General features: G+C 29.4%; 1 protein-coding gene across 1 annotated transcript in view; it reads right to left on the bottom strand.

Annotated features, from left to right (window-relative positions):
• Positions 1-11,606, bottom strand: part of LOC106787776 — a 60,196-nt gene extending 48,590 nt beyond the window's left edge. The window contains exon 1 of the mRNA XM_014750429.1: positions 11,123-11,606. Coding sequence (XP_014605915.1) covers positions 11,123-11,374 — 252 coding nt within the window. The 5' untranslated portion in view covers positions 11,375-11,606. The remainder of the gene's footprint in view (positions 1-11,122) is intronic.
• Positions 11,607-19,346: the final 7,740 nt, after the last annotated feature.

The raw sequence follows: 19,346 nt of genomic DNA on the forward strand, positions 1-19,346 counted from the left end.
ATTAAAAAAAATATAAAAATATAAATATTATATAATATTATAATATATATTAAATATATTATATATATATATATATATATACAATCATCAATATAAACGCAGAATAAAATGAATACATGCTTCAGTCCGTCCGTCCGTTTCATGAAACATCGAAAAAATAAAAATTAGTAATAAAAATTAGTAATAATAATAATGATGATGATAATAATTTAACACGCATAAGCGCATCTATTCTCATGGTTGTCTCATCTTTTTCCCGTTTTATCCTAAAAACTCTCTACATTTCTCTTTCTTGTACTTTTTCTCTCTCTCTCTCTCTCTCTCTCTCTCTCTCTTTGTCTGTAAAGCATAGAGAATTTTCGTGTAATTAAGGTTGCTACAGAGTTATGCAGTGTTCAAGCTACGGAATGAACGTTCGTGCATATAAGCAGGTAGTAGGTAGATGTATACGCGAGCGAGTTATGCACCAGGATGACTGATAACAGCGCGCACATTCGAACGCAGTCACGCATATTTAAGCGGTCCAATATCTCGCACATGGTGCATGGTAATTAATGACAGGTGCAGACTTGCCTCACCTAAGAGAAAGTAACGAACAAGGGTGATCGATTTGTTTAAACGTCTTTCTTTCATACTTTTTTTTCTTTATTTATTTATTTATTTATTTATTTATCCTCGATTTTGTAATCGTTACGAATAATAAAGAATGACAGAAAAAAAAACAAGAAAAGAAAAAAAAAAAAGGTCCTCCAACTACTTTTATATATTTTATGTCAGAGAGTAAAATGTAAAAAAATTACGTTGTTGGATAGGAACAAAAAATTCAATGACATAAAATAGAAACATGTGCCTTGCCTGCTATGCAGGCACATTTCGTGTGGTCGTGCATAAGAAACTCTATGTACATATGACTTTAGCGAAATTTTGAGCGACGTATGACACAATTTCGAAGACGTAGAACACATTCGTAAATGCGTGCTACGTGCTTGCTAATCAGACAGAGAATTCGTCATAATCAATGACAATTAACGTATACGTCGTCAAGATATGCGGTTACATGAATCTTATCCTACTCGTAAAAGAGAATACATAATTCTAACAAACTCGTAGAATTCATTTAACGGGAAAAATAATTCACGATATAACACGTTTATAACTTTAAAATATATATATATTATAAACATAAAGAAATTTGACATAGAAAAATATGAAAAAAGTTTCCAAGTTATCCATATATAAGGGTTCCTTTAGAAAAATCTTTCGTACGACGCTTGTTATATATAAAGAAAAGTTACATAACGTTATAACTTATAAAGAAGTTAAAAGAACGTTCATAAACGTTCAACAACGGACAACGACGAAAACAAAAAAGTGATCGAGTTTTAAACAATATTAAATGTAAAATAATGTAATGTATGTTTACTTATTGATTATTCTTTTAAGTCTTATCACATGAAAATTATATTAAGAAATACAAAAACTTTAATTATTAAATATATAATTTATTATTAGATCTAGTGTGTAAAAATAATATCAATCTACACAATAGAAACAATCGTATTAATAATAAATTATTCTGTCCCTAATTAAACACTACATCTAAAAGTATTCACCACTCAAAGGGTTGATAATAATTACGCTTATATAATCGAAATGATTTTTACCGATGACGCGAATCCGGCTTTTGTTTGTATCTTTTGTTCTTTTTTTTTTTCTTTTCTTTTTCTTTTTCACGCGAAATTCTAATGGTATATTTCAAGTTGGAAATAAGCCAGAACGATGAGTAGGAGGACATTTGTGGTTAAACGGGGAGTTATTTGAGATTTGACCGCAAAATCAAACAAATGCTCGAGAAACTCCTAGTCTACTCTTGGTAAACGGCAAATGTTTTATCAAACGATCATCCATCGCTAAAAGTTTCACAAACGAATATGTATACATAGATAGAAGAGTAATGGGGGATGAAGTACCAACAAGGAAAGAACTTGTTTGTATTTCCGCTTTGTTATTGCCGGCCTCTTTCTTTCCCTTCTATTCATATTTCTCTTTCTCTTTCTCTTTCTCCTTTTACTTCTTCATTTCTTTTTCTCATTCGCTTATCTTCCAGTCCTATCAGCTGGCAGAGATTTTTGAGTGCGAAGATGTTTGTTCAGAGGGGGCCCATGGAAAAGCACCAGAACAGCGCAACACGGTAACCGTGCCGGTCCTACATTTATGTAATATTCAGAAGTGTAGCTAGTGGTTATCCTAATTAAAATCTCCAGACACTCATCTTCCCGTTTAAATTCTCTCGAGGCTTTCCGGCTTCCACGATATTTTCCGTTTAAATTGACGCTTGGAAGGAAAGAGAGAGAGAGAGAGAGAGAGAGAGAAAATAAAAAGAAATCAAATTCACGGTCACGTTTCTTTGTTATATTTCCCCCTACCACCACTACCACCATTATATTCCCTTAATATCGTACTATGGAGTATCTTATGTAATTTTAACAATACCAACTTGCCTTACGAATTATCTAGACTTTATTTATCGTTTCTATTAACGAATCATAATCGTACTGTTAAATAATAATATGCATTTGTTTTTTTTTTTTTTAAATAAATTTACCGACAATAATTCATTTTTTCTTTCCAACGTAATAAGAAAAACTAAACACGCGATTAATAAATTACATTTTTATTTGTATAATAATCTTAAAATAAACGTTAGTTAAAAAAAATTAGTTGAAAAATGCAATAAAAATTTAGCAAACTAGTGAGGAACGTGCTAATGAAATTCCGTTTTCGGCTTATCGGAACGTGCGTTAAATTCGCTTAAACAGACGTTCCTAAAAATGTTTAAAGTTTCGTAAACGCAAATACGCAATGTACATGTATATATATATATATACATATACATGTATAAATAGATCTCCTTTTATTCTAACGAACAAGTCTTATCTTTTTCGTTTTGATAGTGAAACAGGTGGTAACTAGCCGAATGAAAGCCGTCGGAGTGAATAATGAAGAAGGAAAAGGGCTCGGAAAAAGGACGGAAAAAGATCATTCAAGGGTGTATCCATGTATACACCACGCGTGTTTGTATTAACCAGAAATAGAAGGGAATGCGGAAAAAGATAAAGTGAGCAGCAGGTAAATAAAAAAAAAAAAAGAAAAAAAAAAAAAGAGAAAAAGAGAAAGAGTAGAAAAGAATTAAAGAGAAAAACAGTGAGAGAGAGAGAGAGATAAATAGATAGATAGATAGATAGTTACAAGGAGAAAAACTCAGTTCCAGTCGAATTTTAATGAAAATCTAGCCCTTTCCAATGTTACTTCCTACCACTCGAGTTAGCTTCAAACTTTTCGACGGTTCAATTCGCGTTTTATCCTGTATTACAGTGCATTAAAGTTAAAAAATAAAACACGAAAAAAAAGAAGAAAGAAAGAAACAATGATAAAAGGAAAAAATTATTAGAAGTAAATGTGAAGCAGACATTCGAAAAACTGTCCTCCCACACACACACACAAATGTACACGAACATACATTCTAGCACATACACTAATGAAGAAATCGTGTTCACGATTTGTTCTATCCTAGCCGAAATCATTATATTTCGATTGCTCGCGAGAAATGAACTGATAGCGATTAATCTAAACTCACAATCAGTTAAACTTTAGTACACCATATCGTATCGACGGAAGAAAATAATTATCGAATGTATCTAGACTCTGATTTTCGATAATGATTAATTGAACGTACCCAAAAACTATTAATCGCAGATATTACTTTTGTATAATAGATAACGTGTCGTAGAAATTTTTACAAGGAAATAAAAAAAACAACAACAACAGTAACAAAAAAAAATGTTCGCGTACGTATAATGCAAAAAATGTTCTCTCATACGAGCCTGATGAAATTTGATTATGCAAACTTCGCGTCAAAAGCATTCCTCATTATGTAAGCAAAGCACATGTATTTCACGCGTGTACCTAACACAGGTTTACTTAAATACTAAAAGCGTCTAACACATACATATATATATAAGCATGTGTACATGCCTCTTTATAAATGAAATATTTTGTTTAACCAGAAAATGTTCATTTCCAAATATTAATAGCTCATCATCTTTTCTTATATTTTACAATTTTACATTACTAATGTACATTCGTTGTGATTTTATTTTTTCTTTGTAATACATAAGAATAAATTTTGTAAAAAGAAAAAATAAATATATAAAAAAGTAAAGAGAGAAGAAAAAATTCGTCGTATAAATTAAAATGATTTTGTATAAATGAAAATAATTAGCTCTTTATGGCTGATAACCAAACTGACATAGTAATTGAAGAGATTAACGCGATTATCTCATAACCTTTTGTGGTATTTGCAAGCTGAAAGCTAGTTCATTAGTCGCTTTTGAAGAACGTAGATTAAAGTACCGTCGTAGTAGAAATAATGCCCTTCTAACACGCGCAAACATAAAACAGACAAGTTTCGTAAAAGAACATACAATTTCATCAAAAGTGTCGTATAAGAGAACGCGATTCTTTGAAATAATTCTATTGTGATAAAAAATATGAAAATAAAATGAACGTATGTTTGATTGTCAATCATGTAACAAATCAATTAATTTCAACAATTAACAAAAAGTAAAGGAAATTTATAACATAACCGTATTATTCATTAGTAAACGAATATAAAAATTGTTTGCATTTAGTGATATTAATAATACATTTGTTTAAACATTACATATCTATTAATATACTTTGAATAAAATAAATAATTTTGAAACGATTATTTATTAGATAAAATTTTTTCAACTGAAAGTTCATCACTGGACAGGAACGTTAAAATCTATGTATTGCAGTTGAAATAATCCTAAATATAAATAGAATGTATAAGAGTATTAGATATTCCTTAAAAAATTGTTAATTAATCGAAAGAAGAATTTAAAGAACATGGAATATAAGTTCGATGTATCGTCCTCTTCGAAATTCACCTTTAGACTGTCTCGTTGTTTTCTATGATAGTTCTTTTATTGAATGTTGTTTATATGAGATATTCCGAAAACTTCACAACGATAATAAATAAAATTTCCTTATTTTTGGAAAGTCATATAAACAACATTCAATAAAAGAAATGTTAACTGACTTTCATAAAAGACAATGACTCGGTTCATTGTTTGATTTTGAAGATAACGGTACGTCGAACTTATATTCCGTGCTTTTATTACATTAATATACAGATTTCCTTCCGTTAATTAACAATTTTTGAAAGTACGTTTAATACTCTTATGCACTCTACTTATATTTAAAAATGTTTAAATTGCAATATTTGGTTTTAACGTTCCTGCCCAGTGGTGAACTGAGTTGAAAAATTTTCATCTAATAAAATATAAGATCGAAATTGTTTCATATTCGAAGTATATTAATAAATATGTAATGTTTAAACAATGGTACATTTTTTGTTTAAATATTATTTGATTATATCTCGCATATATTATATCTTATTTAAACAATTGAATAATAATTATTTAATGCTCACACGAGAATTTTTCGATGTTTTTCACTCATCGAAAATACAAAATAATAACATTTTAATATACATATTTCGATAACTGCAAATATATACAATTTTCGATCTTAATAATGGCGTTCGACAACTTGAAATATAAAGTTTACCTGTAATCATATATCGAATTAAAATAATATTATAATTAACTCGTGTTATACAAGTTATTTCATTTTTAATATAAATGCGTATTTCTTATTATTTTTTATTTAAACGCGTATTAAAGTGATCCTTTTATACTAAAAAAACATTTGACTAACAATTGAAACAAAGGATGATTAATTGTTAAACATAAAAACCCGGATGTTTCTTTTATTTTTAATTATACTAACACATATATATATACGATTTTTATTGACTAACGTTTTCTGTACATTTTTTTCGTACATGCTTAATTCATTTGTTATAAAAAATGCTTTCAAGTTAAGCTCATTAAACATGTAATAAATGTATACTAATACATTAACATCTAAATTGTCTTTATCCCAAACGCACTATATACCAATAATTTTCATGCAAAAATTTAATAAACGTAACCATATAAAAATGAAATTAAATGGAGGAGAAAAAGAATAAAAAAAAATAGAATAAAATGAGTAAACACGGAAAATAAAAAAAAATTATAACAGATAAACGATGAAGAAAATGTAAAGACAAAATTTTGTTTCGCATATTAAAATCACATAATACTTCTATCGTATGGGAGAAGAAGAAGAAAAAAAGAAAAAAAAAGATAGGACATTACTTTTACGTCGAGATTATTCTTTATTTGGAGCGTCGAAAGTAAATCTTGTATGAAAAAAAAAAAAACAAATCGATTCGTTCGCGTTGATACCAAGTTGACACGCATCGACAGATAAATGGATTTATTCTTGTTTGAACTATGGACCTTTAAAATCACGAGTATGTGTATGTACTATAAAAGATCAAAAGAAATATATACGTAAAAACACCTGAATTCCAACCAACAAAAGTTAAATTCGCGAATACGTCTGCTCGAATAACATGAAAATCAATTGTTGTTTGGAAAAATTGTTTCTTCGAGATATATATATGAGCCGTTTATTTTGAAAGTGGCCTAACTCCATTTATCTTCAAATCGAGATATTTCAAGTTTTGCGTTTCAATGAATTGAAAAATATACGTATAAGATACTAATGATTTATACTGCTTAAGCGTATCTAAGGATGTTAAATTTACAGTTCTCATTAAAATAATGGCAATTATTAAGTGAATAATATGCGTTTTCTTATCAAGAATGGAGTTGGGCCACTTTCAAAATTAACAGCCAGATTCATTATCAAATTTGAAGGTGCCCAAGTCCATTCAACATAATTTAAGATGTTTCAAATTGAAAAAAAAAACAATATTGAATTTGTTTTATATATGTTGAAAACACTTCGGAAACATAATTTATGCGATTGAAAACATTTTTTTAATTTATTACAGAACATAGAAAATTACAAACAACCACAATCTTTGTTTTCGAACATTTTTTCAGGAACAATATTTCCGGTATTAGTGTAATATCTTTTTCCTGAGTTTCGTTTAATCTTTAGCACTTTTTGGATTTATGGTGCATCAATCTTTTCTATATTATTATTCGGATCTTCATCCTCTGAAGACGAATATTGTTGTACAATTCGGTTTCTTTTTCGATTTTTTTTCTAAATTATTAAATACTATTTCCTCTTCACTATCTGAACTAATTAATAGTCTTGTTCTGTTTTTCGTCATAAGTGAAATGATTTCTAAAATTTAATAGTAAATTTTAAGTTATAAATAAATTAAACTTACAGGTTATTCAACTAACGCAATTGTCCAAAAACTTAGGTTAAATTGTAAATACTAATTAATTAATATATAAGTTTCAAAGGGAATTATAGACAGTTAATAAATCTGATGAACAATTTATTTTGAACTTGTTGAACGTTTCGTCCCTTACTGGGGACTTCCTCAGCAACTAAAAATTTTTTTTTTTTTGTAATGTATGACTCTGGAAATAAGATAATATGTATTGACGCGTGAACTAAGTGATCAAGGTAAAAAAATTAGAGTTTATTGTAATGTTTATATTTTTTAACAAGTCATAATAAAAAATTTTTTAGTTGCTGAGGAAGTCCCCAGTAAGGGACGAAACGTTCAACAAGTTCAAAATAAATTGTTCATCAGATTTATTAACTGTCTATAATTCCCTTTGAAACTTATATATTAATATATTGTTTGGACAAGAATATTGATAATTAAACTAATTAATTAATATTACCTTCATCACTACTTTCCGACATTATCAATAGTAAATATATTATCTTGATTATTTAAGTATAAATGGAGTTAGGCCACTTTTAAACTACACGGTTCGATTATTAAACTAACTCTGAAAACTTATGTATCCAGAATTATCGTATTTGCTCGGATTATAAGCAACCTGAAATGCTTTACTGATAAATAACATAAAGTTATACACGAAATCATGATAACCGGAAAAAAACTGAAAAACGGAATTAGGCCACTTTGAAAATAAACGGCTCATATATGTGTAACTTAACAAAGTAAACATAAAAACGATCGAAGAAAATTTGATTGAAAAATCTTATCCATCCTGGTTGCTGGATGGAACACTTAACGACACAGACAGACGTGATGCACGAGGAGCTATGCGATTTGGTGATAATTCAGAAACCACGTTGTTGGCTGTCAACGACATTGACATGCATGTCACGTCATACTGGAATTATATCCCGTTACACCATAATGGTGACGCGGCCGAACTTGAGGTTACAACTCTGAGCTACAGGAAATGAAGATGCCAGAACCCATTTCCGCGTAACTACGACAGAGTACTTTGAGAACGTCAGATAAATATGTACTTAAGTACTTACTTAAGTACTTGAATACGATCCTTGCTCTCTTTTTAAAATATATGATATAGTAATGAGTTTTTAACATAATGATTGAAACAATTTTTCAATAACTTCCGGTAAAATAGAATATATTCAAAATCAGATCGTCAACATAATATCACCAAAATATTTTTTATTCCAATATTTTTGTCTATAAAACATTGAAATATTTATTATTACTGTGTTTTACACGAAATAACTTTAATCATTTGATTTACGTTTTTTATACAAATTTTTATTAGATTATCAAACAAATGTGTATTATGTATCTTATATGGTTGAACATGATATTGAATAATGCCGCTTAAGAGAAAAATGAATCTGATTTCGAATATTTTTTTTTTCTCTACGAAAAACATATTTCAGCAATGTTTATTTTTGTGATATGCCACGATCGAAGTATCTTGTATGATTTGTTTTGGTTAAAGTAATGTTTTAGTATTATAAATGTTTAACAGAGAATATCTATCTAAGCGAGTTTGTTTTCACCCCGATAGATTTTAATTAATATTATAAGATGTTTATTATATCGATTTAACACTTTTCCTTTCGGTTTCTTCGATAGACACGCTTTATAGAGAAACGATCGTACAATGCCACGGAAAATCGTGAATTGCAACGACGTTTACATCGAGATCGATCGGCTTTTATTCTTCAACTACTGTACTCGTCGCGTCGGTGGAAACGGTTACTCGATAACAATTGTTTGCACACTTCCATTTACGATCTGAATTTTCCATGCCGCGCTGCTATTCCTCCTTCTATTCGTATGCCGGCCATTACAGTTGCCAACGTAGTATAATAAATATCATGAACTCGATTTTATTCGCTATCGTTTCTTTGTATCGACATTATGAAAAGAAGAGAACAAACAAACAACAACAACAACAAAAAATACATACACGTATAGGAAGGAAAAATTTCCAAGTTCGTAACAGAGTTTAACTATTGAACTCATTATAATACGAAAGCAAGAATCTTTTTTTGTTTATCTATTAATTAATTAAATAAAAAATAACAATTTTTAAATAGAAAGTAAATTGTCATGATCGAATGATTGTAATTAACTATCGCAAATTTCGCGAACAAAGCTAAACTGTCATTAAATTTCCTTTTTGTAAAAACAAAACAAACAAAAAATATTCGATATTCTATGAAAAAATATCTAAACACCAATTTCTAAGAGAAAAATTGGAAAAAGAATAAAAAAATAAATAATAAAATAAAATAATACGAGTAGGAGAAAAAAATTTAAAGGAAAAACTCGATGTCAGTTGGTAACTTTATTGTCTTTGTGTATGGATATATATATATATGCGTATGTATGTATATATGCGTGCATACATGTACGTGAACAAAAGAAGAAAAACAAAAATTCGTTCGTTTTATTTTCGAATGAAAATTTCTTTGGGGAAACTATACAAGGAGATAGAAAGAGAGAGAGAGAGAGAGAGAGAGAGAGAGAGAGAAAGATAAAAAATAAAAATCTAATGGAAGAACAGCACACGGGGTGTTGGGGATCGATATCGAATCCTACTCTAACGTTACCCATCGAGATATGTGAAACGCTTTAGAAAAAAAATCTTATTGCTTCGATAAAGTTATCCTTACGAGTATCCTGTGTCGAATCATTTTGACCGAAGCATGCGGTAGTCTAGGTTGAACAGTTTTGAAAGCCAAGCAGGCCGATTTGACGCTCCATTTCGTTGCTTTATAGTTCATACGAAAAGCTTATTCTACAACCAACAACACCAAAACATTCTCTTGTCCGTTTAATGTATTCCTCTTTCTCCCTGTTTCGAACAATATGCAAATAAAACATTGAAATAATAATGATTTTGGTACAACTTAGAAGTTCTAATTTATCTGTATATTTTACGTATTTGATATTATATTATAAATATTATTATTAGATCGGTGGAAAAATAATTAACGATTTTTTCGCTAAAGTATCGAATTAAAAATAATTTATTATATATGCGTATATATATATATATATAATTTAAATATCGAATAATCGTTAAATGATCTAATATAAGCATCGAGTTCTTTCTGCGGACCTCTCGAGTTGTATCACGTAGAATAATGCTGGTATAATGGCACTTAAATTACTATAGTCATTAGTTAAGATACGTCCGCAACTTTTCTCATTGTTAAAGCTTTCGTTTTTGTCACAACACTTTTTAATTCGTATTTAATACAATTGCTCGAATTAACTTTTGTTACGTTTAATTAATCGAAAAAATAAAAAAAACACACATTTATCAATACCAAACAATGGAAACAATTATTAACTTCCAATTGTATCCTTTTACAATAATAATATATTATATCCTGAATCTTAAAATGATGATCGATTTTAATATAAAAAAAACGAAACAAAAAAATTAACCTCAAAAAAATAATCAAAATGACCTAAATTTTATTGACACCAATTAAATGAAATAAATAGAAATGAAACAAAATGTTACGTTGGATCTCATTTACAGCTCTTGTATTTACTCGGAATCTTATCTACGACACAACAGAGACCACTTATTTTTGTTCAACTTTTATATAATTAAGAGAAACTTTTTATTTACTAAAAGGATTATGTTACACATTTAATGATAACATACTACTTTGTTAATTGAATATACTTTATACATTATTATTATAATTATTAATCACTTACTGTTCGCCTAAGTACTGTCCTAACCGTCTCAACTTCTTGTCTTGTCGGCCAACGTGTGTAAACGACGAAACTGAGTAGAATAATGAAAACACCGATCCAGATCGTCCACGCAACAACATTCTTCGTTCTGGCTAGTAGTTTCTGAGCAGTCCTCGTGGATATAACCTCTTGTGCTGGTATTTCTAGCTTTTGAGCTTTCCTTAAGATATCTTGCAGCCGACGCTTCGCTTGATCCACATCACGTACCCCCATTTCCTTTATTTTATCGCCTCTCGATTACCCTTTTTTTTCTTTCTCCCTATTAAATCTTGATACCCTTTAATCGTCCTCTTGTTACTACGAGCAATATGCTTCAACGATAAGAGAAACTTAAAGTAATCCTAAAGTCATCGCATTTCATATTATTCTATTCTGAAAAATCAATTTATTTTCTTTCTATATTTTATCACATATCATTCTCTCTCTCTCTCTCTCTCTCGCTACCTCTAACTGTCTATCTATCTATCTACCTCTCTCTCTTTCTCTTTATTTCTCTGTCTAGTTGTCAGGATTTTATTAAATTTTCTATTTCGACTCGCCTGAAAGCCTCTCTCTTTCTCTCTCTCTCTCACTCTCTCTCCTCTCGTTTTATTCCTTTCAAAAATCTCAATGAAAGTAATACACAAATGGAATGAAGATTCTTTCTACATTTCGTTATTGGATTAAAAAAAAAAAAGAAGAAAAACAATAATAATAAAAAGGATTTAAAGAAAGAAAGATAAAAAAGAAAATACGAATCGAATGAACAATCAAAGAAATATTTGGGTTTATCCAAAAGAGATTTCTTTGACATAATATAAAATAGTAATTGATCGTTGATCTAATCATAACACGGAAAATCCATTTCTCGATCTTCGTCTGTAATCGATTTTGGAATTATACTTAGGACGCACTATAGTAATTACCTAACAATTCTGATATCGATCTCTCTGCGAAGATAATGCATACGGAAACCCATTCTAATTTCCACCCTAACGAAGATTCGACCCACTTTACTCGTAACCAGGATTAAAGGTTCATTCTCGCACGATGGACGCGTCAACGAATCGCGACGGGTGGTTATTGCGTTTAATCATTTTCCAATTCGTGCTACGTCGAATTATTATTTTTCGAGAAACACTTTTCAAAGTGAAAAATTCACGTCCCCATTTTTTGTCCGACTCTTTCGCGTTCAATATTTATATATTTTTTATAGAAAATAATATGCGTGTAGGGGTATGTGATATAATAATTGTGACGGTAATTATGATAGCGGTTTGAGTTGAACAAAAAATAAACAAAAATTCAACAACTCTTTGTTGTGTTTCATATATAATTTTATTTTATAATATAAATAATTTTTTATGTGTAGATAATAAATCGTATAAGTGATTTTTACAATTTGTTTTTTCTTTTTCATCTATTCGTCGTCCATTGTCATAATTACCGGCATTACGTGTGTATATGTTACATATGTATATTGGATATGTGTCGCCTAGAATGACGATTTTAAGATTTTTTCTTTTTATTATTATTCTTCTTCTATTTTTTTTTTCTTTTTTTTTTTTTTTTTTTTTCAAGCTTTCGTTAGATGGCGTGAAAAAATCTTCGTCGAATCTTGAGAAAAAGTTTTTCCTTTGGAAGTTCAGGTAAAGAAAAAAAGTAGAAANTTTTTTATTTCTTCTTATTCTTTCAAGCTTTCGTTAGATGGCGTGAAAAAATCTTCGTCGAATCTTGAGAAAAAGTTTTTCCTTTGGAAGTTCAGGTAAAGAAAAAAAGTAGAAAGCACGGTTTATACTCTAAAAGAACTTAACTCTCATGCACGAAGAAAATATCTCGACGATCAAAGAACGAGCTAACTGTGAAAGCGTAGCGAAGGAGCTTCGTTGGATATGTTCGAATATATATTTTCCATTAAAACTAAGTTTCTTAAGCTCGACGAGTTTTCTTGAAATATAGTATACGTATATATATATATATATATATATATAGTACCACCTAGTAGCAAGTATCGAAGCTGGAAAATTTACCGATTCTCATTAATTTTTACAAATCAACACGCGAATAAATTAGAGCTCGTTAATTAAAGTAAATACACGATCGTTACGATATTCGAAATCTTGAGAAAAGTTTTACTCCGACGAATCTCCTCGATCCTCGTTCGAAAGAGAGGTTTGCTAATTCGTTAGTATTCCCTTTTCCAAAGACTAATTTTAAGAGGGATCCTTTCGTATATAGCTACTGTACAAAAAACCCAGCCAATCCTATAGAGAATATTATAATGTTCCTTTAACAGAAACTTTACTATATATATTTTTCACCATATACGTATAAACACACATGTCAAACAATTTTAATCTAAATATCTATATGTTATGATTGATACAGATCGATATTGAATTTTCAACCGAATAGTATATAAATACACGTGTGTCCTTATACGGCATATTAAATAATTATTGGTTTTATTAAAGTTAATAAATTCAAATGTTAACAATCGTTATATTGACAATGACTAAAAACGATGCGACTGAGTTTAAAATTAAATTTGACTTGGAGGGTACCGTCGATAAACATATATTAATTACACATCGTGTCTCATTATCGGCAAATGTAGATCTAATTAATTAACAATGTTCCTTTCATCACAATGTTCACGATAAATTAATTTTCAAATCTGTTATTAACAAACGCGCGGGTTATATTAATCGATCACTTTGAAAACTAAAAAATAATGATATATACATATACATATATATATATATCATTATTTTTTTATCGAGAAAGAGGCTTTACGAATAAACGCAGAGCGAAATAGAAATATATTTTGAATATTCTTCTTACTCGTTAAGATATTATTACTCTTCTAGTTATAGAAATATTTTAGACACTTTCGTTCATAGATAAATAATGCTTTATTGTATTTTTTTTTCTTTTAAGAAGAAGAAATTTTATAAAAATTCCTAAGAGTTATTATTTCTTGAAACTATTATTCCCGCGTATTCGCCATCACGACAGGTAGTCGTGCCTTTGTGTTATGACGCGTCATCGAAGGAAACATGAGAGAGAGAAGGAAACTATGGTGTGCGCAGCCTCTCGATGCAAATCACTAAAACAGTGACTAGTTCCCGATCACGAGCCGACCCTGGACAGGCAAGAACTGTCCGACCTCGACAAGGGTAGCTACCCTTATAGATATAAGACAGATAGCTTGCGCATGTGCACTAAAATATTGCGCATGCACGATTTAAACGGGCCGCACCGCATCTTCAACGTTGCAGATCCAAAGCTGCAGTAACGTCGTTCGTGCTGCTGCTATCCTTCAAAACAATGTCTCGCTTTAGTTTTTATACAATTTATTATGTATTATATTTAATATTTTATAAGATGAAAAAAAAAAGAAAAGAGAATTAAACAAAATGAAATTTTGAAACTTTCTCGACACTCCTTTGGACGAACAATTTTATCTGATTGATTTAACGTAAATCTTGGAAAAAAAACGGTGATTATAAAATATATCATCGTAGAAATTAACTAACGAATTTTCTCGATTAATTTCTTCTTTTCTATTTTTTTTTTTCTTTTTTTTTATCTTTCTCGTCTATTACAGAAATTCGAATGACAATATTTTCCCTTTTATTATTTCGTTTACTTGGAAATAAATATTCGAGATGGTTCGATATATACGAAGCAATTATTCTTCTCCGATCGTGCGATGGACAACAATAAGAGTTATAAATGCGTAAGGCCAAGAAAACGAAGGAACGAAATAAGGAAGAAAGGAAGGAAGAAAGGAAGGAAGAAAGTGGGAGGAAGGAAAAATAATATTTCTCATGCACAGATCGCGTTATATGAAATTGATGGTAAGGATTTCCGCGTGCTCAATCACCCGCAAAGATAACGAGATCGTTAATTAGCGTACGAGTTATGTTTTCACAAAGAGGAGAGGGAGTGTTTCTGAACAATGCTAGGTAGAGAAGAAAACAAACGTAAAAAAAAAAAAAGAAGAATATTTCTATATTGTGCATGTTTTAAACGGGATAGTAGCTTTGTATATAGAAAATAGAATAGCGTAAACAATTCGGAAGAAGATATAACGTAAGAAAACTCAACGATAAGAAGAGTAGAAAATAAGATAGTGACGAAAATTTGAACGAAAACAACTTGAACTCTTGCGAAAAGGAATCCACTAAAGTTGGTTATTTACTATTTACCTATATATATATATATATACGAATCTCGTAAAGGTAAACGAGAAAGAAGATAACAGGATCTTTTAATTAGTGCGTGAAATATGACGGAAGTAAAAAAGAAAAAAAAAACAAGCCCGTGAACAAAGGTAAATGAAAAAAAAAAAACAAAAATATTTGGAGCCTTACTTAGATTAGACTTCGAAACGAGCAAATGTTTAAAAACCTTTTTAGCCGTTCGTTCTTCTTACTGTTTATTTTTATTACCAACTAGCATGAAAGTTCATTAAAAAATAATTAATCAATTACGGTACCTCATTCAAGATGCGAAAATAAAAATCTATTATATTATTTTCAATTTATATATCACAATTCCAATAACTAATTATACAAATTTGAAAAGGCCAACCAAAGAGAATAGATAAAAAATGTATGAAAAATCGAATGAAAAATTGAATGAAGATATAATGACAATAAAAAAAAAAATCATAAACTAATAAGAACGAGTGAGAGGATGCATGTTAATAAATCAGAGGAATAAAATAAAACGAAAGAAAGAAAGAAAAAAAAAGAAACAGAAATGAAAAAAGAAGAAATACAAAATAAAGACGTGACAATACAATGTTACCCAAGATAAAAGGTAAAAGATAAGCAAAATGAGTCGATCAGTATGCTAAATTCTAATTTAACAAAAGCTTAATCTACTGTGAAATCACGGCAGAGACAATGAAACCACATGTATCACAGATTTTGAGAGAGAGAGAAAGAGACACGCTCGATGATATAAAAAAAAAAAAAGGAGAGAGAGAGAGAGAGAGAGAAAAAGGGAAAAATAAAAGTAAGTAGATTGTATAAACGAGTAATACGAAGAAAGAAAGAAAGAAAGAAAGAAAGAAAGTCAGTGTGGAATAAGTGGCGGAAAGTGCGCGAAAAAGTGGCACACTGGAGTTACCTTGAATGTAAACGAGCTTCATCGAGTTTAACGTTTCAGAAAAAAGGAGATACATAAAGAAGAGTAATGTAAAGTAGAAAACGATGCTGGTGAAAAATCGGAGCGAAAGGGAAAAAGAAAAAAAAAAAAGAAAATAAAAGTAAGAATTACGATGATATAAGCCTTCGAGAACGCGGATCTCTTATGTGGAATAAATATTATTTATTTATTTATTTAGTATTTCTCTCGTCCAAAAATTACAATTTTTAATGATAAAATTTAACAGGGAACTTGGACATGAAAGAAGTAGAACTATGTTTGATTTAATTGGACGTTTCGTCCCTTTATTGGGACTTCTTCAGCAACTAGAAATTTTATTTTATTATTATTTCTTATATTACGACATACATGAGGCTCATACAATAAATAATTTTTTAAATGTTACCTTAATCTTTACAGTTCAGCGTCTTTTTTCATTGAGTAGACATACATTTTTCTTTTTATTATTAATATTCAAAACACAAAACATCTAAACTTCGTTAAATTGATCGTTATTATTTAAGTTCCTCAACAAAACTTTTGTTTTTTTTAACAAAACATTTAACGAAGTTTAGATGTTTTGTGTTTTGAATATTAATAAAAAGAAAAATGTATGTCTACTCAATGAAAAAAGACGCTGAACCGTAAAGATTAAGTTGCTGAAGAAGTCCCAATAAAGGGACGAAACGTCCAACTAAATCAAACTAAGTTCTACTTCTTTCATGTCCAAGTTCCCTGTTAAATTTTATCATTAAATATTATTTATTTATTTTTTATTTTTTTTTTGTTTACATTCATCGATCTATTTATGTTAATTTTTATTGCTAACACAATAAGCGAAAGTAATAATACTTATATATATAAAAAATAATGGATAAAGTAATATCGAGGAAAATAAAAAGGAAATTTCAAAGCGAACACGATCATCTTGTTTCGATCATGGCCAATATCAGTACTCGAACGAGTCAAATAGTTTGTCAGTAAGGTGCCAAAAAGATCTACGACCAGTTGAAACGAGTCTTTATGCGTTCTAGACGGTCGTTTATTACCTAGAAAGGGTCGATGGATTGAACAGAGTTAGGATAGTTCATTGAACACAGTCTGGAGATGCCTATCGTTCTAAAACATAGTATTGCGCGTACTTTCTTCTCCGTTAACCTTATATTACTATATTCCATCTTTGTAATCTTCAACCTTCTTTATCAAAAGATACAAATCTTAAAATATATATAATATATATATATATTATATAATATAATCTATTTTTGTATCTTATATATAAGATACAAATCTTAAAATATATATAATATATATATATATTATATAATATAATCTATTTTTGTATCTTATATATAAGATACAAATCTTAAAATATATATTTGAAAAAGATTGATCATAAAGCAATAGAACATAAAAAAAAAAGTTTTACGGTTTTTATCGAAAACGCGTCACGTATATTGGATTGAGTATAAAAGGAAAGAAAAAAACAAAATAGAAAATAAAGAAAAAATAAAAGAGATAAAAAGTAAATCGTGATGAATAGGAAAGTCATACGGTTTGGCTCGTACTATAGAGAAAGCTTATTGTTTCTAAGAAAGCTACGACTTATGCTACGGTGAAAAATATTAAAAATCATAAAGAACTTATGCCGTTATCCTTTTCGCGTGAGAATAGATCGTTGTCGTTTGTGTGTCACGTATGGCTCGTGTATTATTGTTGTGTACGAGTACACCCTAGCACATATATGTATGCACGCATACATAGTAAATTGAGAAGAGACTTGGCCAGCAAGATAAGAACTTTCACGAAGTTTTAAAAATAGAAAGACAGAAAAGCGCGAGAAGAGAAGACATAAATTTTTTTTTATTATCAAACTATAACTTCGGTAGATATGATTCATACGTATGCAATATGCTATCGTTGCATATATGCATAAGTTTTTTTAAATGATCTAATAATAAAAAAATATATATTATATGAGGAAATGGCAGAAATATATATATATATATAGAACTGTGTAAGCGAAGAAATTTGTCAAATGTAATTCATATCTTACGAATGGATATGAAAAGAGATTTGTAAAACGTAATTCATATTTTAGAGAACAGCTTTTTGGAAAAGCCTACTCAAATATGAAACTTAAAGTAGAAGGAACGTCGATGAAATGTGGTGTGCCAAAACCTTTTCCATTAGGAATTTATATGTATCTGTTATTCGCAATCATTTATACTCATCACACTTATCGTTTATATACATCTATCATCTTATTTCAGGATAATAAATTAACAGATTTTTTTGGCCAATATAAATGATTAATAAAATAAAATACTGTCAAAACAATTTGTCAAAAGGAAAGAAAAAATAAATAGGAAAAAAAAAAAAAGAAAAAACCATTAATGAGAGAAAAAGTGAAAAACTGTATTGTTGTTCGTTTTCCTCGATTTTTCTTCTTTTTTTTTTTTATTTATTTTTTAATCAATAAAAACATTTAATAAACGAAACAACCAAAACAACTAACTCTTCGATTAATTCCCTGTTACGTGTTCGTCGATAGAATTGTTCTAATTTTCGTTTTTTTCTCTTTTAATCACTGATACCTTCGTTCCTCTAACTATTATTAATTTTTTCCTTTTTTTTATTTCCCATTTCATTTTTTTAACTTTACTTAAAACTTTACTTTTCGACATCTATATACGTATACACTAACGCATATCTTTTCGTTTTGGCAAAGAGCCAAAAATCAAGAGTAACCTTAGTCATCGCTTTTCAGTTCTTGGTTGCACCCTTCACCTCATCATGGTGGTTGAAAGTGAGACAGAAATAAAGATAGAGATAGAAAAAAATAGAGAGAGTTAGGTAGAATGAGGGAAAGAAAAATAGGACAAGTACTCGATAATATTTGAAGAAAGGAAAAAGAAGAGCAAACGGGGGTAGCCCATCGTTTAATTTGGCGCCGGTTTGTTTACCCGCACAATATAGTGACTTGCATTTTTTCTCAAGAAAAAAGATTCCCCTACACCCCCTAACCCACCAGCCAACTAGTTTT

The sequence above is a fragment of the Polistes canadensis genome, unplaced genomic scaffold, assembly GCF_001313835.1.
Source record: "Polistes canadensis isolate GaletaPanama2010 unplaced genomic scaffold, ASM131383v1 scaffold_114, whole genome shotgun sequence".
NCBI classification, from domain to species: Eukaryota; Metazoa; Arthropoda; class Insecta; order Hymenoptera; family Vespidae; genus Polistes; species Polistes canadensis.